At 37.7% G+C, this 26,272-nt stretch overlaps 1 protein-coding gene across 3 annotated transcripts in view; it reads left to right on the forward strand.

Annotated features, from left to right (window-relative positions):
• Dpyd (dihydropyrimidine dehydrogenase) overlaps positions 1 to 26,272 on the forward strand; it is an 865,876-nt gene that overhangs the window by 362,422 nt on the left and 477,182 nt on the right. For all 3 annotated transcript variants that reach the window (XM_039103213.2, XM_039103214.2, NM_031027.2), the window contains exon 12: positions 16,542 to 16,726. In XM_039103213.2, the coding sequence (XP_038959141.1) occupies positions 16,542 to 16,726 (185 nt within the window). The remainder of the gene's footprint in view (positions 1 to 16,541; positions 16,727 to 26,272) is intronic.

Below are 26,272 nucleotides of genomic sequence, written 5' to 3' on the forward strand. Positions count from 1 at the left end.
TAGTCTGGCTAAGGGTTTATCTATCTTGTTGATTTTCTCAAAGAACCAACTTTTGGTTCTGTTGATTCTTTCTATGGTCCTTTTTGTTTCTACTTGGTTGATTTCAGCTCTGAGTTTGATTATTTCCTGCCTTCTACTCCTCCTGGGTGTATTTGCTTCTTTTTGTTCTAGAGCTTTTAGGTGTGCTGTCAAGCTGCTGACATATGCTCTTTCCTGTTTCTTTCTGCAGGCACTCAGCGCTATGAGTTTTCCTCTTAGCACAGCTTTCATTGTGTCCCATAAGTTTGGGTATGTTGTATCTTCATTTTCATTAAATTCTAAAAAGTTTTTAATTTCTTTCTTTATTTCTTCCTTGACCAGGTTATCATTGAGTAGAGCATTGTTCAATTTCCATGTATATGTGGGCATTCTTCCCTTATTGTTATTGAAGACCAGTTTTGGCCGTGGTGGTCTGATAGCACGCATGGGATTATTTCTATCTTTCTGTACCTGTTGAGGCCCGTTTTTTGACCAATTATATGGTCAATTTTGGAGAAAGTACCATGAGGAGCTGAGAAGAAGGTATATCCTTTTGCTTTAGGATAGAATGTTCTATAAATATCCGTTAAGTCCATTTGGCTCATGACTTCTCTTAGTCTGTCGACATCACTGTTTAATTTCTGTTTCCATGATCTGTCCATTGATGAGAGTGGTGTGTTGAAATCTCCCACTATTATTGTGTGAGGTGCAATGTGTGCTTTGAGCTTTAGTAAGGTTTCTTTTACGTATGTAGGTGCCCTTGTATTTGGGGCATAGATATTTAGGATTGAGAGTTCATCTTGGTGGATTTTTCCTTTGATGAATATGAAGTGTCCTTCCTTATCTTTTTTGATGACTTTTAGTTGGAAATTGATTTTATTTGATATTAGAATGGCTACTCCAGCTTGCTTCTTCTGACCATTTGCTTTGAAAGTTGTTTTCCAGCCTTTCACTCTGAGGTAGTGTCTGTCTTTGTCTCTGAGGTGTGTTTCCTGTAGGCAGCAGAATGCAGGGTCCTCGTTGTGTATCCAGTTTGTTAATCTATGTCTTTTTATTGGGGAGTTGAGGCCATTGATATTGAGAGATATTAAGGAATAGTGATTATTGCTTCCCGTTATATTCTTATTTGGATGTGAGGTTATGTTTGTGTGCTTTCATTCTCTTTGTTTTGTTGCCAAGACGATTAGTTTCTTGCTTCTTCTAGGGTATAGCTTGCCTCCTTATGTTGGGCTTTACCATTTATTTTCCTTTGTAGTGCTGGATTTGTGGAAAGATATTGTGTAAATTTGGTTTTGTCATGGAATATCTTGGTTTCTCCATTTATGTTAATTGAGAGTTTTGCTGGATACAGTAACCTGGGCTGGCATTTGTGTTCTCTTAGGGTCTGTTAACATCAGTCCAGGATCTTCTGGCCTTCATAATTTCTGGCGAGAAGTCTGGTATGATTCTGATAGGTCTCCCTTTATATGTTACTTGACCTTTTTCCCTTACTGCTTTTAATATTCTTTCTTTATTTTGTGCGTTTGGTGTTTTGACAATTATGTGACGGGAGGTGTTTCTTTTCTGGTCCAATCTATTTGGAGTTCTGTAGGCTTCTTGCATGTCTATGGGTATCTCTTTTTTTAGGTTAGGGAGGTTTTCTTCTATGATTTTGTTGAAGATATTTACTGGTCCTTTGAGCTGGGAGTCTTCACTCTCTTCTATACCTATTATCCTTAGGTTTGATCTTCTCATTGAGTCCTGGATTTCCTGTATGTTTTGGACCAGTAGCTTTTTCCACTTTACATTATCTTTGACAGTTGAGTCAATGATTTCTATGGAATCTTCTGCTCCTGAGATTCTCTCTTCCATCTCTTGTATTCTGTTGATGAAGCTTGTATCTACAGCTCCTTGTCTCTTCTTTTGGTTTTCTATATCCAGGGTTGTTTCCATGTGTTCTTTCTTGATTGCTTCTATTTCCATTTTTAATTCCTTCAACTGTTTGATTGTGTTTTCCTGGAATTCTTTCAGGGATTTTTGTGTCTCCTCTCTATGGGCTTCTACTTGTTTATTTATGTTTTCCTGGAATTCTTTCAGGGATTTTTGCGATTCTTTCAGGCATTTTTGCGATTCCTCTCTGTAGGCTTCTACTTGTTCTCTAAGGGAGTTCTTCACGTCTTTCTTGAAGTCCTCCAGCATCATGATCAAAAATGATTTTGGAACTAGATCTTGCTTTTCTGGTGTGTTTGGATATTCCATGTTTGTTTTGATGGGAGAATTGGGCTCCGATGGTGCCATGTAGTCTTGGTTTCTGTTGCTTGGGTTCCTGCGCTTGCCTCTCGCCATCAGATTATTTCTAGTGTTACTTTGTTCTGCTATTTCTGACAGTGGCTAGACTGTCCTATAAGCCTGTGTGTCAGGAGTGCTGTAGACCTGTTTTCCTCTCTTTCAGTCAGTTATGGGGACAGAGTGTTCTGCTTTCCGGCGTGTGGTTTTTCCTCTCTACAGGTCTTCAGCTGTTCCTGTGGGCCTGTGTCTTGAGTTCACTAGGCAGCTTTCTTGCAGCAGAAAAGTTGGTCTTACCTGTGGTCCCAAGGCTCAAGTTCGCTCGTGGGGTGCTACCCACGGGCTCTCTGCAGCGGCAGCAACCAGGAAGACCTGTGCCGCCGTTTCCGGGAGCTTCAGTGCACCAGGGTTCCAGATGGTCTTTGGCTTTTTCCTCTGGCGTCCGAGATGTGTGTGCAGAGAGCAGTCTCTTCTGGTTTCCCAGGCTTGTCTGCCTCTCTGAAGGTTCAGCTCTCCCCCCCACCTGATTTGGGTGCGGAGAACTGTTTATCCGGTCTGTTTCCTTCTGGTTCTGGTGGTGTCTCAGGCACAGGGGTCCTGCTGCTCCTGGGCCCTCCCCCACGGGAGCCCAGAGGCCTTATACAGTTTCCTCTTGGGCCAGGGATGTGGGCAGGGGTGAGCAGTGTTGGTGGTCTCTTCCGCTCTGCAGCCTCAGGAGTGCCCACCTGACCAGGCGGTTGGGTCTCTCTCTCACAGGGTCTGGGGGCAGAGAGCTGCTGCGGGCCGGGATCCGCGGGTGTGGGACTTCCCCCATATCTTATTTCTTAGGGTAGGGTCTATTATTCAGTGGATGGACGGCCACATAAAAGTTCTTACAGAAATTTCTTATCAAAGCATGATAAATGAATATGGGAGAATTGATTTTGCGATTCTAGCAACATCTCTCCTGCCACACTGTGACACTTATATTTGGTGATGGCAGGGATCTTGAAGTCATAACAAGATAATATTATTGAATGGTACTGTGCTTCCTACTCTTCATAAGCACGATCTCTCACACAACTATTTTATTTTATAATGCCTACAAATGCTAGTTGGTTGAGTCGGTGATGAGAATAAAACCGTCCTAGTCTATTCTATGCCATGCTTTGATTTAATTATATTTTGGACACGAAGTGCTCCCAAGAGACTAATAGGAAAACTGTATCCATTTTCTTAAAAATTGCCTTTTTTATCGGTAAGATTTTTTCCTAGCTAGATTTATTATCTTTCTATTATAAATATTCTGCACAGAGAGAAGATGGGGTGTAGAACTGCATGCCCGTACTGGCATTTCCACAGAATTACCATTGAGCAGAACAGAATCTTTGCACAGTTTTCTTTTAGAATTATTTTAAAAGGTGGAAGTGATGAGGAGGGAGGTCAAACTGATAACACTGTTGAAAGTGATTTAGAATCAACATCACATCACTTACAACTGCCTTAGACATCCGTTTGAAGCACGACATGATATTTCTGTAATTATTTTACTTCCTTTAATAACTGCATAGGAATAGGTTTGTTTCCCCTGTGAATCGCTCTGTTCAGAGCCTTTCCTTATCTTTATTTTCCAGGTTTCACTAGTATTTGATACCATATGCATTCTTACAGGGAGACAGTGAATAAATCAAATCAAAGTCATTTTCCATCAAATCAAAGATTACATATAAGAAGCAGAGCAGTGGTATGTAACAAGTTTTGATGGGGGAAGGAGGCAGAAAATGGAAAAATAATGTAATTGTTTCAGAGAACTGAAATCATAAAATATAGTTAACAGTAGTCAACGTATAGTGAATGCTATAGAAGCCTTGAACCTTATTGACCAGGTGCTATTTTTTTTAATACTGTTCACTTACAGTGTAATAAAATGCCATTCTTTTTAAAAAAGGAACAAAGTATATTTATTCATCAACACTAATACAATTTAGAATCATAACTTACATTAACACAAGCAAACAAACAAAAGCAAGTTTCTGGGTGTTGGCAAATTTGTATCTCGTTAAAGTTTGAGGTTCAGGAAGGATAAATAAGTAGCCAGATAGTCTTGGATTTTTTCAAACTTATATTTGAATGACACTTAATCCTAACAAGCTTATAATTTGAATACAAAAATCTTTCTTTAAACAATACACCACACTAAGATTATAGTCCTTACAGAGAACTGTATCATATAAGAATATTCAATATTCAATAAAAAGATAGTTTAAAATTAATTAATAGAATAGAATAAGATATCAGTCTCTAATGTAATCAGAGATGACAGGCTCCCTTAAAGAACTTGTTCTACATGGAAAATTAAACAGTATTATTACAATCAATATTTTTCCAAAATGGGAAACCACACTAAGTTACTGTAATAGGTAAAACGAAGATATAAAAGTCAATGAAATTATAAATGATGAATGGTACAGAGTATTTACTAATATTGTGACTAATATATATTTTACTAATAACTCCAGATTTATATCCCTTATTAGTAGATTATATACAATAAAGAAAACGATGCTCTAAAGTAGGTTTAATATAAAATTGAATTAATGCAGACATTGGTTTTCATGTACATTTTGAATAACAGAAAAATCATGTTCAATTGTATTCAATATTTATTGCCACTTATACATGTTACTCAAGTCAAATGTCATATTTGAATATTTTTTAGGAAAGTCCTGAATTAATTTCTTCAACCATCCATAGACCTTTTCCAAAGTCTTCAGTGATTAATGGGACCCATCGCTTTCTTTTATTTATATAGCCACAACAGTTACAATATTGTCCCAGTTACTTGTCTTTTACTGAGAAAATACCATGAGCAAATCAAACTACAGATGAAATAACTTACTAGGTTACCCTCTTAGAGGGTTAGTCCATGACCATTATGTTGGGAAGTATGGCAAAAACAAGCAGGCATGAAACAGTAGCTGAGGGCTTACATCTGATCCACAAGCAGTAGGCAGAGAGAACTAGCTAGGAATGATATGGACTTCAAAAATTTCCTCCAGGAAGCTCGCAACCCCTCCAACAAGGCCATACATCCTAGTGCTTGTCAAACCATTCCACCAACTGGGGACTAAGCATTCAAATATATGAGCCTATCAGGACCAATCACAAATAGATATTGCAAAGTTCTTTAGAGATTTTCAAAGGGATTTTTGCTTACATAACCATTTGTTTCCATATAAATAAGAGTGGTAAGCATATGGTAACATGTTTGATAAATATTTAGCATAAGCTCTCTGGCCTATAGTTTTGTTTTAGTATGGCCTTGTTTCTTCCCTGTATATTTAGATGTTGCTCTGATCAGAAGTTCCAGATCGCCAGCCTCACTCTATAACCCTCAAATTTGAGAATCCATGTACTGTCTTCTCTGACTGTGATATTATAACCAAATGCTGCAGTATAATTTTGACATTTTCTCATCTGACTTCTCACATTCCCATGAGCTCTAACTCTCTGCTATTTCATTCTCTATATAATAAGTTTAAACCACCCTATTAGGGTGTCAACTATCAAGAAGTTAACTTGTTATCAGTGCATACTGGATTTTACAGCCTAAAAGATGAGGAAAGTCATGTAGTTGTGAGATTGTCAATAGGTAGAAAGTGGCTTGAGGAGAACCATATCAACTGCTTGTATGATACACAAAGTAGAGAAATGGCTTCCCACTGGGAAAACTATAGATGAGTATGTCAGAGCAAATGGCGTTTGGAGTACAGCCTAGTAAAAGAAAGAAAGAACAGAGTCATATGAGTGGTGTCACAGTGACACAGAGCAGTTGTCCTGCTGCACACACTAGTACCTTTGGTTAGATTATAAAGTGTCATCAGAAATAATAGTTTAAGTATTGGAAAGCTTATAATTGCAAATTTATGAAGTATTACCCAATGTTGGGTCAAGGATTGATTCCAGAGTTAGTGGGGTTTGGTGATCTAAAAGGACAGGAAACCCATGGATGGTCTCATCACACCAATCAGGAACATTAAATTCAATATGCATCCTTCTGGACTTTTCCTCTGATCTTCAGTTTGGTTCCTGGTCTCACCTAGTCTCAGTCACACTCACAATATAATTGCAAGTTCAGTTTGATGATATTTTAACCCAGAGTCTCCGACGCCGTCTCTAGAGCAGTAAGTATTCACAGAAAGAATGGATGAATCAATGAATGAAACAATAAATAAATGCTTACGCTAAAAGACTGTATCAATTGCCTCATTTTAAGTTACTTTTAATAGGAAATTCATAGTAAAGTCAGGCCATTTATGATTGGGTTTATAGGACCCAGCAAGCTGGCACTGTTGTCTGACACTGGACACGTCCATGTACATGAAAACCTGGGATTCGTCACTCCGTTCCATATTTGACATATGTGAGACACCCGTGGATTCTAAGATTCTTGAAATCTCGTCATTCAGTCCCTCGTTACAAACCTGACTACAGTTTCTTTGTTTAGGATACAATTCTTGTAAAGAGAGCATAGGTCCGGACCATGTCTCTTTCTCACAGCATTTGCCCTTTACTGCCCACTGCCCTTTATTCAAAGAGCATCCCTTCTGAAGGTCAAGTTCTACAGCCTCTCCTCATGCTTGGAAAGTCCATATTCCCTCATCTTAGACTGTTGGGTCTCCAGGTTCTTTGCCTAATTGGTTCATTCTTATCTTCCTTTCTCTACCATGATATCATCCCCCGGAGGAAAGTTCTCTGTGACCCTCCATACTAGTACCATCTAAAGCCCCTAGGTTACTTCTCATCATAAACTCCATCATCGGGAAATAGTCTTTACCATGATGTTCTCTCTGTAACCTGTTACTCCATACATATAGTTCCTTACTTGCTTACTGCTCATTTCTGTCTTCTGCAATGTACAATCCACAAGGACTCATTATTCACTATTGTCTTATAATATTGCACACAGCAATATGTAGATCACCAGTATTAGACAATAAATATTTGCTAATTGCACACATGAATCCAAGCCAATATCGTAATTTTTTGTTGCTGTTGTCATTAAACAGTCAGTAGCCTGCAAACATCACCTTATGTCTTTGCCACACTCCCGATCTTCAAAGCTTTTCATTGTGTTTTGTTGCTAATAGTTTACTGCTCATTGCACTCACGATTAGCAGATCTTGTGACCAGCCTTGCATTTCCATCTTTTATTTGACACTTGCTAAAACTAATTCATAGTTTGGTTCTCCTCTAACGCAAATGAGACTTTATGAATTTTAGTCTGGTCATTCTTGTGTCTGATTCACATGCTTGACTTGATTGTTCACCCGTAGTAGCATCCTTCTTCCAAAATTTTAGATATCCTATGACTACATCTAATACTCTTGAGATACACTCATGTACTTTCATGTTCCCTAGATACCTCTAATCTACATACTTAGCTGATTTTCTATTTAATTTCACATCTTAAAAATGGGATCTTGATAATTTACCTAACAATATTGCTAAGATTGCAACTATTCTATAGGGCTCCAAGGAGATGGTAGGTGACTGACAGCCCAAAACTATCTACAAGCTTATTAAAGCACTCAATGGCAGTTTCCAGTATCATCAGTATAAGCACTCTGGAATACAGCCTTGATCCACATCAAAGATACTTTCGAGCATCAAGAAAACATATATTGCTCCTATAAAAGGGAACTATATTTTGAATTGCACATTCACTAACGTACAAAGTTTGTTTAAACGCAATTCTACTATGTGCGTTAAATCCGCATTGATGTGTGCCGTCTCAGGATTGACGGGTGGGGGGGATCTGTAAGATGGATATCAAAAAATAACATTAATGAGCTGCTAAAGCTAAAATTACAGGAACTTATGAAATTGGTTAAACATAAAAACCATTAAACTGTTTACTGAAGCCTCACAGATATACTGCAGCTAATGAGCATTTCTGCTATTTAAATAAGCCCAAATTGAACACACATTACATGGATACATAATTAGTCATGGCAGTCAAACACACATAGACTCACTTTTAAAGCTCTATTTAGGAAATCTTTTCCATTTGATTTATTTTGTTAATTAAAATATTTTCTTCAGCATTCACTTATACTTTAATAATATTGTTTTCACAAGTAGCGTAATCTTCTCTTGGCTTTCTGTGTTTTTGTTTATGCTTTAAATGAAATAAATGGGGATTTTATATTAGACATTTTTCTTAACCCCTTTCTGTAATTGTTTATATCACTTGGTGGCATCATTCAGCATTTTCAAATTTTCTCTCCCTGGGAATTACATGTGAAATATCTCAGCAGCCTGTCGTTTTTTTCCCCTCTCATAATTATCAAGAAGTATTAAGCACCCAAATATGCATAGAATTATGATGATTATGGTCCAAATCAGATTAAAGGATGATCTATTCCTTCAAGGAGTTTGTGGTCTTAAGTAGATGGTAACATTGAATATAAATAAGCAAATCAAAGCACACCATTTGGGAATCCAACCGAGAATCTGAAAACAATCCCCACGTATTTACTTCAAGAGCACTGACCTCCTTGAGGAGATCTTTTCCAGAGAAAATGAAATCAAATCTTCAAGGAGTTCACAGACTCTTAAATAGATGGAATTATTGTGGAGAAATAAGCAAATCAAGGTGAAGTGTTTGCATGGGTTTAATTCTGAAATGATTAGTTGGTCAGTTTAGGAATGGAAATGAAGCTCTCAGTGGCATACAAGGACAGCAGAAGTTATTTCTAAAGGCTGCTGTTGGCAACTGTCCTTTGATTTGACTTGGGGAGCCTCCATATCCTGATAGTGGTGGATTTAGAAAACTAAACCCCTACTTTTATACCCCTTGAAACTACAAATGCATCCAAACTGAAGATAATTTGGCAAAGTAAGGAAGAACAATAGTTAAAGCAATTGAAAGGAGCCACACTCCTAGGATTTCCCTCCAGGTATACTTGCTATGCTAGAACCTTTTGAACTATTTGGGTGTGCTCCCCACAGTAAGCTGTGTCTTTCATTATGGAACAAAGGACTTAAAAACAGACTGGTCAACCAAAGCACAGTAATATAAAATGGGTGCTAAATAACTGGAATAAGAAACTCTAAGTTAACAAACAAAACAAAAATAAAACCGACACCTAATTAGAATCCGCCTATGTCCCAGTGGTTTTGCTAGACTCTGGAGAAGTGGGTGATTTACATAGATCCCCAGGAACTCAGGAGTAAGGAAGAGAGTCCAGATAATGAAAGCACACAGGGCTCCTTTCACAGACAAAGAACTCAACTCACTGAAAAGATGACCTAGGTGGTGTATCTACAAATCCAGTCAATACTGGTGTTAGTTGTCCTTCCAATATTCATCTGTCCGTTTTAGTTATCCTGGTCTCCAGTGGGAAATTCTCAGAGACAATTCTTGAACCACTCATCTTGACATTCTCATACCTCTAGGTCAGTATTAAGGAATGCTTTTGGGGTAACCAATTAATTCAAATATAGTCCCTGCCACCTCTTGGCCATAAGGAGAATGACAGTATGTACCATTGACATCTCTTTTGTGATTGACATAAAATAATATGAAGAAATAGAGTATTAATGCCTACCAATTACAAAGGATCTGTGAGTGTCAATTGATTTTCTTCACATTTAGTAAGGGCAGAATCAATAGACTACAAGAAATGAATATGAGAAAACTTCATCAGATGGGTTCAAAGATCTCGTTAAGTGAACCCATGGTGAGGTTGTTGGAAAGAAATGACTCAAAGGTGATGCCAATTTGTTTAAGCTCTAATTTTCGGCCATTGGAGAAATGGAGAAAATATGAAAAGGCAGCATTAATAATTACAAAGTATGACGGGGCAAGAGGAAAAGCAGAGGGGTGTGATGGAAACCAAAACAAAGGACTCTTGGGACAAAGACAAAGTCCTCTGGAAGACTGACAAGAAATTATGACAACCAGTATCACCGATAGGAGGAAGAATCAAGGTCTCCACTTTTTTATAGCCCTGAAAAGAAAGAATGGCTTCCATTGTGTTGGCTGGGCTCCTCACTTGTCCCTAAAAGTATCTGACTTCTGAAAGTCACAAGATTTGACAACCTGTAATGAATTAACTATCTTGAAGAAACACATATGAAGATGGTTTGTGAAGCTAGCACAGGTCTTGTGTTCTTTCTAAATAGAGGATACTATGTTTATGTGTAACTATAGAGGAGAGAGCTGCCTAGAGGTAGTAGATAATGGTAGAGTGCCAGGAGATTGCATAGGAAGCAAAGCCATCCCTTGAAAGGCCCATGGCTCTTAACAGGAAGGGCATTTCTTAAATACCAGTGAGAAAGAAGAGAGGCATCTTGGGTATTGATACAATTGGTTTTTAGTTTTGGCAGTGTGAAGATATTTGATAGCCTGTGGACTTTCTAGGAAATATGACATGAGGACATTTCTTGAACAAGGGAAAAAAAGATTCTTCAGAATTTGGCAACAGAAAAAGCCAAAGGTCCACAAGGGACCAAAAGGAGGTTACAAGTAAAAGAAGGAGGTCATTAGTAATTAGAAAATGGATGGGAAAACAGAGTGGGATTGTGATCTCAATTTAAGTATGATAATTTGGAAGGGACATTAGATTGTCCCAATTAAAATCTGACAGGCAGTGTAGTAGCTTGAAAGAGAGTGGCCCTATAAGCTTGTATATTTGGATGCTTGATCCCTAGTTGGTACAACTCTTTGGGAAAGGATTAGAAGGTGTGGCCTTGTTGGAGGAGGCGTGTCCCTGGGGATGGGCTATGAAATTTCAAAAGCCCATGCCAAGCCAACTCTTTCCCTTTCTCCCTTCCTCTAATTTATGCATAAGATATAAGCTGCCTTAGCTGCTCCTGACACCATGCCTGCTTTCCAATGCCCTGTTTCCCAACTGTTAGTCAAAACCTCTGAAACTGTAAGTCCTCAATTATTTGCTTTCTTTTATAAGTTTCCTTTCTTATTGTGTCTCTTTATAGCAATACAGCAATAACTAAGTAGAAGAAAGTTGAACCAAGGAAGATTTCAAAGTAGAGGTTGAGATCATTTTCATTGAGATCAAGGTCAGGACCACAATGACTATAATTTCAGTGGAGAATGGACAGTGTTTTTATAGACTTGTGACAAGAAAAGTTTAGAGATGGAACATACCTACAATCTTGGGAACAACTCAAAACTTAAGAGAGTATACACATAAGAGCTTTGTGTACATGCAAGAAGAGAAGAGAGAAAAATAATGCAGGCAGATTAATGGCTGGATGCTACGGAAAGATAAAAAGGAAGATGACTGGGCCACAAGATTTGGAAACAAAATAGGTCATAGTTTGATTGGCCAGGCCGGATGGAAGGTGTCATTGAGTGGTGGGGAAAGGACAGTATGGATTACCCTAACAAAAAAGATGTGGCTATAGCTATGAGAGGGGGAACGTGTCAAAAATCCAAGGTTTCAGAGTAGGTGAGGCAGACAAAATAATTATAAGTGCTATGTTTGAGTAGAGTAAGAAATGACATGGCAAAAGTCTTGAGAAGAGGAAGAAAGATAGGGCATCAAGGGGATTTTCTTAGGTGTTTAAAGGAAAGAGGCAGCTCCTTAATTCAGTCCTCATTGGCTCTGGTGACTACATCCTGATAGTATCTTTAGGGCTATGTACGTGTACCTTGAGCCTGCTATCCCAACATGCTGTCCTCAGTTGTTGGTGGTTTCAGTTCCATTTCTTGCTTTCTCCCAGTTGTCCCTCTATTTAAACAGAATTCTCAGATCCTAGCTCTCTGCTTAGAGTCCTTTGATGTGTTTCAGCTTTTGCTTTCTTCTCTGATTACTGAGATGACTGCCCTGGTTTGTTTTCTTTCTTCATCATACTTTGATTCTACTGGGTCATCATGGCTATCAAATTAAACAACATTCATGGGGATGGATTCACCTAAGTTCTCAGGATACTACTTCATTATAAATCTTTTAGGATTTTTTCTTCCATTCCTTTATAAAGAAAGCCAAACTCTTCAAAAAATAGTAATAATCCTTTCCATTATGATTTCTGCACTGTTGTTTTCCTTGTTTATGGAGAACTGATTTATATTTATGTACTCAACTATAATGCCTTCCACATCTTTTTATAAATACTGAGAAACACACTTGTCAAATTCTTATGGTTTTCTCTTTCTACATATATGACAGCGTGGTTATGTCAGTTTAATTGACCTTGGCAATCTGCATCTGCTGTTGATGTGTCCCTAAGGGACGGTTTCTGCAATTTTAAGCTGTGGCTTATTGAAGAACTTGTGTGTCACAATACAATTAAGTCTCTCTCTCTCTCTCTCTCTCTCTCTCTCTCTCTCTCTCTCTCTCTCTGTGTGTGTGTGTGTGTGTGTGTGTATAATATATATAAAATTTTGTGCACAACATTAAATTGACTAAAAGTTCTTATTTCAAAACCATTTCTTGTTATAAAGCTACCTTGGAGTGTCTTTGTTTTTTAAATTAGCTCATTTGAACACAGTAGTAATTAAAGCAGAAAATTAACATAAATCTCAAATGTTTGGTATGAATTAAGGATGTTTCCGTTGTTTTAAAAACTGCATAAACTTCCAGGCACCATATCATTTAGCATATTTCTCGCTCATTTGGAGAATAATCTGGACTGTTAATAAGCATGTTTAAAGGTTCTTTTTCAAGTTCTTTGTTCAATTATGGAGCTACTGGGACATATGCCTGTCTCCATCAACATACAATCCCTTGGAAATTTGTGGGAAGACTGTAAATGATTATACCAGAAAATGCCTACACCCTTCAAGACAGAAAGAAAAACATACAAGCCTTTATTAATATTCATTTAACACTTCATCGGAAATGGCAAGCCATTATTTGGTTTGCAAATGTAAACATACATTTTTCATCCATGTGGGCCCTCATCTCTTCTTAGCCGCATCAAGGCAGCAGTAATCTGCTTCTCAGGTTCGTTTACACTGAATTCCAAGTCAAATATATCAGCAGAAGAGTGAGTTGTCCATCGAAGGATGATTCCAATGATGCAGATAATAGAGATTCCCTTGTTACACGCAGCAGAGCAAGTGGACGCCTCACTGACAAATTGCAAAGCAAACGCACTGACTTTTTCTCGATTGGAGTCCTAATTTGAAATCTAGATATGGTACCTTAAAGGTTTACAAAATTCAGAGGCAAGAGAGTAAGAACAACGGCTATTGTTTGAAGATCATGGAAGTTAAGAATGGTAAGACTGAGGAGATGACTTGCTCAGTAAAGTGCCTGGCACCCTGGGTTCAGATTCCTTCAGCACAATAATAAGCTAGGGACAGTGGTATCTGCTGAGACTGTAGTTCTGGTGGCTTGGAGACAGGCAGAGCCCTAACGTTCATTGGTCGGTAAGTGTAGTCATACTAAGGAGCTGCAGGTTCAATGAGAGACTCTGTGTCATCAAATCAATGAAGGACTATTAAGGGAAGACCCTCAACCAATCTTTGGAATTCGTATACATGAGCACAAGTGCATAAAGATACATGCACACACACACACATACACACACACATACACACACACACATACACATACACATGTGCACACACACGAAACATGCAGGAAATTGAGAAAGATATTTTTGAAATACGTGGATTCAATGAACTTTTGAATATGCTATAAATATTTTATGGGCCTAAGCAGAGTCTACTGGACCTGCAGGGAGATGCTTGTGGTTCGTGAAGGCCCATCGTTCTCAGAGTCACTGCTTGGTCCTGCTGAAAGAAACATTTAGGAGACCTAGTAGCCCTGCTAATAGTCACAAATTTTGTTCATTTTCTAATTTTTCCAATGACTGTTTTGTAGAGACCAAAGGCCTCAGAATTACATATTCGAACTTATACACATTATCATTTTCTTGGTTCATATTTCATAATATCAAAGCAGGGTCCTCAATATAAACTTCAATAGCTTCACAACATAGGTCTTTCTTAGGGGTAATGAGGAATAACAATTAATCCATAATCTTCATTTTGCACATTCTCAGAGTGAAAGCCAGTATTTTGAGTCTGTTCCTGTCAAAAATGATATTAAATGTATAGAGGGGGCCTGGAATTGATTTCCCTTTCTAAACTCTCTTAATTTTAGACTTCTATTTGGGCCAGAGTGTATATAAATTTTCTATTTTGCATATGGTTTTATATATGATTATTTAGTCACTGGCCTACACTTCTAAAGTTTATCGTATGTGCTATTCAGTGAGGATCCATTATGTCACATTGACGACAAGAGTCGTATTCACTACTGATGTTCTTCTCTCTTGCAGCTCAAGTAACTGTCAACAGATGGTAGTGATGATCTGTTATGCAATGGGGAACAATGAGAAAGGTCTCCTTTCATGTGACCTTTAAAGACATTAGAAAAACCTCAAAATGCCATTCTGCATGGAAAATAATTACATGAATATTTAATTTTACTCTTGATGAAAGGTGAAATAGCATAAGAAATACAAATAGCAGATTTTAAAATAGAAACCTGACTGGGGTAGCTTTATGTTGTGGACTCTCTTGTTCATACACCTATCAACCCAGCTCAGTGTTTTTTTTAAAGTTCAAGCACTGTCTCACACACAGTAGTCTAGATGCAAGCAGATATACATATGTCTGTTTGTCTGGGCTCCATAGGCCTGCAGATAAAGCATAGATAGCTGCACAAGCCAAATAATAACTGCCTATTCCCACTTTACGTAGAATGTAACATGTATAATACAAGGCTCGATTTTAATCCATTTTTAGACTTTTGCACATGAATATGATGTATTTATATTATTTCTCCTCTTCCCCCTTGAACCAGCAACTTTGCCTGATATTCTCATCCTTTTAGCCATTTAGCGCTGCTCCTATATGAACTTATTTAGGGCTGGCCATTTACAATTGGGAAACTTATCAAAGGTTATTCTCACTACTTACAGCTCTGCTCGTAGCTCTTCACTGAGGAGTCTATCCTTGTGAGATAGTCTCTCTCCACATTGGCATGTTGATTGCTGTTATAATTCTTTCCAGATCTTACTTAGCAACATGGTTGAAAATTCATGGCTATAGCTTCCCTGTCATCTCCAGAAGACATTGTCTGCTCTTCTCTGGCTCTTCGGTCTTAGGAACAGGGGATTTGTGTTATAGACTCACTGGCTGAGGGTGGGCACTCGGTGCTCACTTACTCACAATGTCTACATTTGGTTACTTTACTATTGATTCATTTAACAATTTAAATTTCTATTTCAGGAAATGCAGGTATCCTTTACAGTTTAGTCAATCTCTCTCTCTCTCTCTCTCTCTCTCTCTCTCTCTCTCTCTCTCTCTCTCTTTGTGTGTGTGTGTGTGTGTGTGTGTGTGTGTTGTGTGTGTGCCTATCTGTCTGTCTGTCTTCCTCATCTCTTCCATTGGGAGAATAGTTCTTTTTGTCTACATCTAGATGCTGTATATAAAAATCATGACATGGTGGCAACCTGTAGATAACATATAACCCTGAACTCCAGCACACATGTACAAGCATAGAGGCTCTTTATCTTCCAGACAGCCTTTCTCTTTCAAATACCACAACTACAATTTCAGAAAAAAAAATCAATTATGTAATTTTCTGTAAATTATCTCAACCCTTTCCATGACATCTATATATTACTAGAGAAATCATATAGCAAATAATTATATAAGCATATTAAGAGAATTTTCACAAAGAACTGAGGACAATATTCGCATCTTCTGGCTTTTATGAAACAAAAGAGACAGCTATTTTGAATCCGATGCAGATGCATACCTGAGTCAAATTGTTTAACAATAATTTTAAATTATTTGGGGAAAATATAGGTTTTGTCATTTTACTTTATAAAGTGTCTTGTTATGAAAAGAAGAGACTTGCTGTGGATCCCAATCCAGGAATCAATGCTCCAGTTTTCACCTGCAGCAGCCAGGGACAGTATTGGGGTGATGTGAATGGGAACAGCTTCATGGCTGAGCGTACTTATGGAAATTCCCTTGTACGGATTTCACAAGCTCTCCATAGACTCAACTCTTATTGTATAGTTAAGTAAAGACTTAGTACTTCCCAACTCTCTTTTAATTTCCACACGTGAGTTATGTTTTTGCAGTTGAAATAGTAAACTTGAAGGAATTCACTCTGGTATTTCAATTATTACAATTTTTTGTTTTTTTTTCTGGTTTATTTAAAACAGTTGCTTTTATATATTTCACTGTTCTATCATTACCTACTATCTTTCCTCTTTTTCAGTGATAGAAGCATTGAGTCCCATCAAGTTTAACAGATGGGGTCTCCCTGAAGTAAACCCAGAAACCATGCAAACCAGTGAGCCATGGGTATTTGCAGGTGGTGATGTTGTGGGTATGGCTAACACCACAGTGGAATCTGTCAATGATGGAAAACAGGCTTCATGGTACATTCACAAGTACATACAGGTATGCGTTTGTCATCAATATCACGTGTTTTTCTCATAAGTACTTTTTGAGTTTCGATATGAATCTATGCTGGTTTATGTGCCTATGTGAGTGTACATTAAGAGTCCTACCTTATCTCTTTCTGACTTATTGCCTTGGCTTGTGTTTCTCAATGAGGCAAGAACTGTGCAGATAGCCAGAAATCCCTGTTGAGCCTCCTGTCTGTACTCCTACCAGTGATGGGGTTATAGGTGCATGGAGCCATTCAGCTATTTCACAGGGATTCTGAGGATTTGAGCTCAAGTCCCCCATGCTTGCATAGTAAATGCTCTTACCCAATGAGCCATCTCCCTAACTCTGTATGAGCATTTTGATAAATTGTATATGTACATATAAAGTATGTACATATATAATATATATATGTATATATATATTTCACTTGGATACAACTTTTAACATGCAGACTGGGTAGTAAAATTATTCATCTGATTGAAAATGCATTATGTATTTCTATTAGTGGAGTGCTATGAAGGTGAAAACTTGTTGCAAAGTGTTCACAACAGCTTAAATAAAGGAGCCTACATGTATCACATTTGATGATACCCGCAACGATAGGATCTAGAATCTGATTCATAATGAAGCTATGTAGACTAGAAAGCTATTTGGTCTATCCACATGGACCAGATGAAGTCCTAGCCATTTCCAAATTTAGTGTACATAAACAAGCAGAAAGCAAACTATTGAAAATCATCAGGTCAGTTGCTACATTTTTAAATGAAATAGTTTTCTGATAAGATGCAACATGTTAAAATGATGAAATAGAAAATTGAACAAGCTTTGGTACAGTGACTCTGTGGTGTTGAAGCAGAAAAAGGTTAAACTACTAGATCTTAGTTTGTGCTTTTACTAAACATGCTACTTTATTTTTATTCCAAATTTGATTAGGTTCCCCCCTTTACAAAGAGTGTTCCTTGATGAGTTCATCTTATTAACATAGTTTTTAATAATTTTGTATAGGTTATTATCTTTTATTTTTGAGATTATGATTATGTAACTTCTTTCTTTCTGAAAACCTTCCTATGCATCCTTCCATCCTCCCTTTCGAATTCAGGACCTTTTTTCATTTACTGTTAAACACACATTCACTAACACATTTATACTTACATATTCATAAATACATGAATACAAGCTACTCAGTTTCTCTCTTATTTAGGAAATGTACAGCTGTTGTGGGCCCCCTTGATTTTCTGCGTTTTCTTTGGTTTCCCTTAACATTTGAACAATGCATTTTTACTTTTAGCTTTCCTTGCCCTTTTTCATCTTTTCCGTGAAAAAGATGAAATCATTCTACTCCTTCTTTGAGTTTTTGTTTAATAACTTATGCATTTCAGCCAGGCCACCTTGTTAGGCCTTATGCTTGTTTGTGTATTTCAGTATTCTGTTTATTAAGGTTTTCATGCTTAACTCACCTATCTCTTCCCACCTCACCCAGGGCATCTGCAAGTAGTAGATATTAAGATATTGAATCAAAACCATAGCATGGTGCCCTGAAATTTAGGAATTCCAAAACGAGGGAAACGAACTATTGGTTTTGTAGTGAAAAGATTAAGGTTCAGGAAAATGTTACCATTGACAAACTTAAATTTAAAAATTATCTATGATATGTTCATAAATTAAAAGGCAGGCAAAAGGGAAGTAAAAAAAAAAACAAACCAGCAAAAACAAAACAAAACAAAACAACAACAAAACACCTGTTTTTACCAAGTAGAAGAAGTGTGGTTCTCAGAAACAGCAGCTTGGTGAATGGTCTCTGTAAAGACAACAGGACAATGCTTGCAGATCATATGGCCTTTCTTTGTTTTAAATGTAACTTTTCTTAGTACTTTCAAAAACAAACAAACAAACCAAACCTCACAGAGAAAGTTCCAGAAGTCAGCTCCCATGCATGGGCATTCTCTTGTTTGAAGAAGTCTCTGTCCTCCATCATCCTATATTTTAATTTACTTATTCTACTGTAATTCTTAGATTACTAGGGATTTTTGCACACCACTTTCTCCTGCATAACTCCTTGGTCTCTATGCCCACCAGGTCACTCTATTATCCAGTTCGATGTTGAATATATTCACATAGTCACAGGTTTTGCCAATCTGTTTATCTATTTCTGGGTTTATTTTATTCATGGGGATTTCCAACCTCCAGCTGAAATCCATTGCCTCTAAATTCAACATGCCTTTTCAAATATGTCCCATCTCTATCCCTTGATAGTTCTTGTTCCCATGGTCAACACACTCCACAAGGACCCAGGTAGGAGTTTTATATTAAATTAGCCAAACTAATAAAATTTCAATATTAAATGGAACTCAACATAAAGGTTAGAGAATCTTAGTGATAGAAACAAGCAAATGGAATCATAATTAATAATACACATACTGATATGCTGTCTTGTTAAAAATTCAGAAAGGTACCATTAAAAAGGACACATATTAATACTTGAGAGTTCATATATTTTTCTCTTTGTAACATAGCACTGTTATACACACACACGTTTAAATGTTATTTGAGTCTTATGCTTTCCCTTTTCATATCTTCATGAGTTTATCTCATCAAAGATTCAAAAATATAAAGTGCTTGCTTTCTTTTCTGTTTCTGTGATAAAACATTCTGGCAAAGAGAAAATTGAGGACAAACTCGTTCAATTCAATGTAAACTTCCAGGTTACAATCCATCATTGAGGTTAGTAAGGAGACTAAAGCATGAATTTAATCAAAACCAAGGGGAAGTGTTATTTACAGATTTACTCCCTATTGTTTGTGCTCAGCATTTTTTAAATCAAACTAATACTAATTGAGAATCTTCTAAAGACTAGAAATAAAAATGGAAAAAGAGAAATAGCATACAAATATCTTTCAATAGAGTGTAAACTATTATTGTTGCTGTTGTCACTGCTGTTCGTAATTTATTCTTCTGTCATATATAATGTCCCAACCACAGTTTTCCATTCATTCTCTCCCTGACCCCTTCCCTCATCTACTCCTCCCTCCTTTCTCTTCCTGGAAAGGACATGGCAACTTTCTTAAATACCACAGTCTCATCTGCCCAGGAATGGTAAATCCTTGATAGGCTAGATATTTCTACATTAATTAAATATCCAAAGCAAGAAAAAGTCCCAGAATTGTCCCTACAGGCAATTCACTTAAAGACACTCTCCCAGAGGAGACTACCAAACTATTCTGAAATAGTTGACAACTGAAGCTATTAGGAGACCCACCTTTGTCAACTTGCTATACAAAAACCCCACTGTAAGCCTTTCCTTTATTGTTTTTCTTTAAATATACTAAAATTATAATGTAAACTACAGTATAAGTTTAAACATATGACAGTTTTTAAAAGTAATGCTTTAAAAGGTTAAACTATTTTTTTTATTAACTTGAGTATTTCTTATATACATTTCGAGTGTTATTCCCTTTCCCGGTTTACAGGCAAACATCACCCTCCCCCCTCCCCTTCCTTATGGGTGTTCCCCTCCCCACCCTCCCCCCATTGCCGCCCTCCCCCCAACAGTCTAGTTCACTGGGGGTTCAGTCTTAGCAGGACCAAGGGCTTCCCCTTCCACTGGTGCTCTTACTAGGATATTCATTGCTACCTATGAGGTCAGAGTCCAGGGTCAGTCCATGTATAGTCTTTAGGTAGTGGCTTAGTCCCTGGAAGCTCTGGTTGCTTGACATTGTTGTACATATGGGGTCTCTAGCCCCTTCAAGCTCTTCCAGTTCTTTCTCTGATTCCTTCAACGGGGGTCCTATTCTCAGTTCAGTGGTTTGCTGCTGGCATTCGTCTCTGTATTTGCTGTATTCTGGCTGTGTCTCTCAGGAGCGATCTACATCAGGTTCCTGTTGGTCTGCACTTCTTTGCTTCATCCATCTTGTCTAATTGGGTGGCTGTATACGTATGGGCCACATGTGGGGCAGGCTCTGAATGGGTGTTCCTTCAGTCTCTGTTTTAAGATGCCCCAACATATAAAAGAGACACGTGCTCCAATATGTTCATCGCAGCCTTATTTATAATAGCCAGACACTGGAAAGAACCCAGATACCCTTCAACAGAGGAATGGATACAGAAAATGTGGTACATCTACACAATGGAATATTACTCAGCTATCAAAAAAAATGACTTTATGAAATTCGTAGGCAAATGGTTGGAACTGGAAAATATCACCGTGAGTGAGCTAACCCAATCACAGAAAGACATACATGGTATGCACTCATTGATAAGTGGCTATTAGCCCAAATGCTTGAATTACCCTAGATGCCTAGAACAAACGAAACTCAAGACGGATGATCAAAATGTGAATGCTTCACTCCTTCTTTAAATGAGGAACAAGAATACCCTTGGCAGGGAAGAGAGAGGCAAAGATTAAACTATTTTTTAAAATATCAAAAGTCTCTTAACACTGAGCTACTATAAAATCAAACAGTAGTTAAATGTTTTATTATTTCAAAATCATAGTTAAAATCACATCAAAGCAAGTCCTAAATTTAGCAGTGCGAACTCATGATTTCTACATCAATGTCTGTCTGGGATTTGGACTCACTCATGATCTTCTGGACCTCAAAGGGGTGGGAAGCTTGCATCTCTCATTCTGCAATCTCCACAAAGTTTGTCTCAAAGGATTGGATTGGCTTCACTTTTTCAAATCACTCTCACTGTCCTTGGTGGTTATCCCACATCCTGGTACTTAAGTATCCTGGAGTCTCCATTGCCTCTGAAGCTGAAACTTCATCAAAGGCTTCTCTTGATTTCTCTTAAGGAACTGTGAGCTTCCTTATGGTATTAGGCTTTAGCAGCTCTCCAAGACCTCCAATTATGCATCACCCATGCCACATGGGGCACTCTTACACATTACCAAGTTCAACAGCCAGATGGAAATGCATCCTTATCTCTAAAACCATAGTTTATGGGCTAAGTTTTAGGAAATACTTCTCAGGTTTTGCCTGACGTTTTTTTAAAAGCCTAGGTAACTACCATTGATTGTCTGCGTGAAACACAGGTGTCATTTCAGTGATTCTGATTCATGATCAATCAGAGCTTATTCGTCAGCCTCAGCTAAAGAGCAAACTCTTATTTAATCCAAATTACCACAAAAATATGCCCAGTAGAATCTTTATTAACCTCCGAAACTTCACAAACTAGTACTCTATTTTTTCTTCCATTTTATCAAATTGGGTATTCCTTATTTACATTTCAAATGTTATTCCCTTTCATGGTTTCCTGTATATCAGCCCCCTAACCCTTCCATCTTCCCTTCTATATGGGTGTTCACCTCCCCCAACAATCCCCTACACTGGGGATCCAACCTTGGCAGGACCAAGGGCTTCCCCTTCCTTGGTGCCCCAATAAGGCTATTCACTGCTACATATGAAGTTGGAGCCCTGGGTCCGTCTGTGTATAGTCGTTTAGTGTGTGTAGTGGTTTAGTCCCTGGAAGCTCTGGTTGGTTGGCATTGTTGTTCTTATGGGGTTGCAGGGTCCTTCAGCTCCTTCAGACCATTCTCTAATTCTTCCAACGGGGGTACCATTTTCAGTCCAGTGGTTTGCTCCTGGCAGTCGACATCCTGGTATTTGACATGTTCTGGCTGCGTCTCTCAGGAAAGGTCTATATCCATTCCCTGTCAGCATGCACTTCTTAGCTTCATCCATCTTTCTAGTTTTGGTGGTTATATACATATGGACCACATGTGGGGCAGGCTCTGAATGGCTGTTCCCTTCAGTCTCTGCTCCAAACTTTGCCTCCCTATCCCTGCCTATGGATATTTTTGTTCCCCTTTTAAAGAAGGAGTGAAACATCCGCATTTTGGTCATCCTTCTTGAGTTTTTTATCTTAGCTATTCTGAGTGGTGTGAGGTGGAATCTCAGTGCTGTTTTGATTTGCATTTCCCTGATGACTAAGGATGTTGAACATTTCTTTAGGTGCTTTTTGGCCATTCGATAATCCTTAGTTGAGAATATTTTGTTTACATCTGTACCCCGTTTTTAATAGGGTAATTTTGCTCTCTGGAGTCTAACTTCTTGAGTTCTTTGTATATTTTGGATATAAGGCCTCTATCTGTTGTAGGATTGGTAAAGATCTTTTCCCAATCTGTTGGTTGCCGTTTTGTCCTAACCAAGTGTCCTTTGCCTTACAGAAGCTTTGCAGTTTTATGAGATCCCATTTGTCGATTCTTGATCTTAGGGCATAAGCCATTGGTGTCTTGTTCAGGAAATTTTTCTCCAGTGCCCATGTGCTCCAGATTCTTCCCCACTTTTCTTCTATTAGGTTGAGTGTGTCTGGTTTGATGTGGAGGTCCTTGATCCACTTGGACTTAAGTTTTGTACAGGGCATTAAGAATAGATTGATTTGCATTCTTCAACATGCTGACCTCCAGTTGAACCAACACCATTTGTTGAAAATATTATTTTTTTTCATTGGATGATTTTGTCTCCTTTGTCAAAAATAAAGTGACCATAGGTATGTGGGTTCATTTCTGGGTCTTTGATTCTATTCCACTGGTCTATCTGCCTGTCTCTGTACCAATAGCACACAGGGTTTTTTTTTATCACTATTGCTTTGTAATATTGCATGATGTCAGGGTTGGTGATTCCCCCAAAAGTCCTTTTATTGTTGAGGATAGTTTTAGAAATCCTTGGATTTTGCTATTCCAAATGAATTTGCGAATTGTTCTTTCTATCTCCATGAAGAATTGGATTGGAATTTTGATGGGGATTGCATTGAATCTGTAGATCGCTTTTGGTAAAATGGCCATTTTTACTATATTATTCCTGCCTATCCATGAGCATGGGAGATCTTTCCATCTTCTGAGATCTTCTTCAATTTCTTTCTTCAGAGACTTGAAGTTCTTCTCATACAGATCTTTTGCTTGCTTGGTTAAAGTCACACCGATATGTTTAATATTATTTGGGACTATTATGAAGTGTGTCCTTTTCCTAATTTCTCTCTCAGCCTGTTTATCTTTTATGGACAGGAAGGCTACTCATTTGTTTGAGTTAATTTTATACCCAGTCACTTTGCTAAAGGTATTTATCAGGTTTACTAGTTCTCTGGTGGAACTTTTAGGATCACTTAAATACACTATCATATCATCTGCAAATAGTGATATTTTGACTTCTTTTCCAATCTGTATCCCTTTGATCTCCTTCTGTTGTCTAATTTCTCTGGCTAGGACTTAGAGAACTATATCGAATAAGTAGGGAGAGAGTGGGCAGCCTTGTCTAGTCCCTGATTTTAGTGGGATTGCTTCGTTTCTCTCCATTTTGTTTAATGTTAGCTACTAGTTTGCTGTATGTGGCTTTTACTATGTATAGGTATGGGCCTTGAATTCCTGATTTTTCCAGGACTTTTATCATGAAGTGGTGTTGAATTTTGTCAAATGCTTTCTCAGAATCTAATGAAAAGATCATATGTTTTTTATCTCTCAGTTTCTTTATATAGTGGATTACGTTGATGTAAATTTAATCATTTTCTGTATATTTAAACCATTCCTGCATCCTGGAATGAAGCCTACCTGATCATGATGGTGACTGTTTTGATGTATTATTTGATTCGGTTTGCAAAAGGTTTATTGAGTATTTTTGTGTCGATTTTCATCAGGGAAGTTGGCCTGAAATTCTCTTTCTTTGATGGTCCTTGTGTGGTTTAGGTATAAGAGTAATTGTGACTTCATAGAAGGAATTCAGTAAAGCTCTGTCTGTTTCAATTTTGTGGAATATTTTGGACAGTATTAGTATGAGGTCTTCTAAGAAGGTCTGATAGAATTCTGCACTAAACCCATCTGGTCCTGGGATCTTTGGTTGGGAGACTTTTAATGACTGCTTCTATTTCTTTAGGAATTATGGGGTTGTTTAAATGGTTTATCTGTTCCTGGTTTAACTTTGATACCTGGTATTTGTCTAGAAAATTGTCTATTTCCTCCAGATTTTCAAGTTTTGTTGAATATAGGCTTTTGTAGTAGGATCTGATGATTTTTTGAATTTCCTCTGATTCTGTAGTTATATCTCCCTTTTCATTTCTGATTTTGTTAATTTGGACACAGTCTCTGTGACCTCTGGTTACTCTGGCTAAAGATTTATCTATCTTGTTGATTTTCTCAAAGAACCAGCTTTTGCTTCTGCTGATTCTTTCTATAGTCCTTTTTGTTTATACTTTTTTTTTGGCCCTGAGTTTGATTATTTCCTGCCTTCTTCTCCTTTTTGGTGTATTTGCTTCTTTTTGTTCTAGAGCTTCTAGATGTCTGTCAAGCTGCTGATGTATGCTCTCCAGTTTATTTCTGCAGGCTCTCAGAACTATGAGTTTTCCTCTTAGCACAGCTTTCATTGTGTCCCATAAGTTTGGATATGTTGTCCCTTCATTTTCCTTAAATTCTAAGAAGTCTTTAATTTCTTTCTTTATGTCTTCCTTGACTAAGTTATCATTGAATAGAACCTAATCTTCCAATATTTGACACATGTTTTTAACATCTGAACACTCAATGACATTTACACTTCAAACTTCCTAAATGTTTTTATTTCTCCATCTTTATTAACTTGGGTATTTCTTATTTACATTTCGATTGTTATTCCCTTTCCCGGTTTCCTGGCCAACATCCCCCTAATCCCTCCCCCTCCCCTTCTATATGGCTGTTCCCCTTCCCAACCTCACCCCATTACTGTCCTCCCCTCAACAATCACGTTCACTGGGCGTTCAGTCTTGGCAGGACCAAGGGCTTCCCCTTCCACTGGTGCTCTTATTAGACTATTCATTTCTACCTATGAGGTTGTAGCCCAGGGTCAGTCCATGTATAGTCTTTGGTTAGTGGCTTAATCCCTGGAAGCTGTTTGGTTGGCATTGTTGTTCATATGGGGTCTCGAGCCCCTTCAAGCTCTTTTTATAATTTCCCCAAGGCTATCATAGTAACAATCCCACTCAAAGTACCAGCTGATGTTCTAGTTGGCTTTTCGGTTACTGAGATAAGACAATGTGACCAAATGAACTTGAGGAGGAAAGAGTGTATTTCATCTTTTTTCTTTTTTCTTTTTTCTTTTCTTTTATTGGTTATTTTCTTTATTTACATTCTTAATGTTATCCCCTTTTATTTCATCTTGAATTTCCCAATCACCAGACATCATTAAGGGAAGTCAGGGAAGGAACTTAATCAATAGGAATGGCTTTCTTTGGCTCATTCTCAGACAACATTTGTATGCAGCTCAAAGTCTCCAGATGGTGTTTCCCACAGTAGCCTGGGCCCTCCTACATCAAACACAATCAAGGAAGTGTCCCACAAGCATGCCCACAAGTCAGTCTGATCAAGGCTTTAGTTGAGACAGAACCAAGAGATATTTGTAACATTTCATTTTATCATTGCAAATAATATTTTTTCTTCTGTAATGTTTTAGAAAATTTTTTATAGCGTTAATGTAAAAATCTGTGAGTTCTGTCTAATAATGATGTGAACTATCCATTTAAACAATTAAAATACTTTAATTAACATGGTGATTATAAATATTTATTGGGTACAATGTAGTGTTTCCACATGTGTAC

Source organism: Rattus norvegicus, chromosome 2 (assembly GCF_036323735.1).
Source record: "Rattus norvegicus strain BN/NHsdMcwi chromosome 2, GRCr8, whole genome shotgun sequence".
NCBI lineage: Eukaryota > Metazoa > Chordata > Mammalia > Rodentia > Muridae > Rattus > Rattus norvegicus.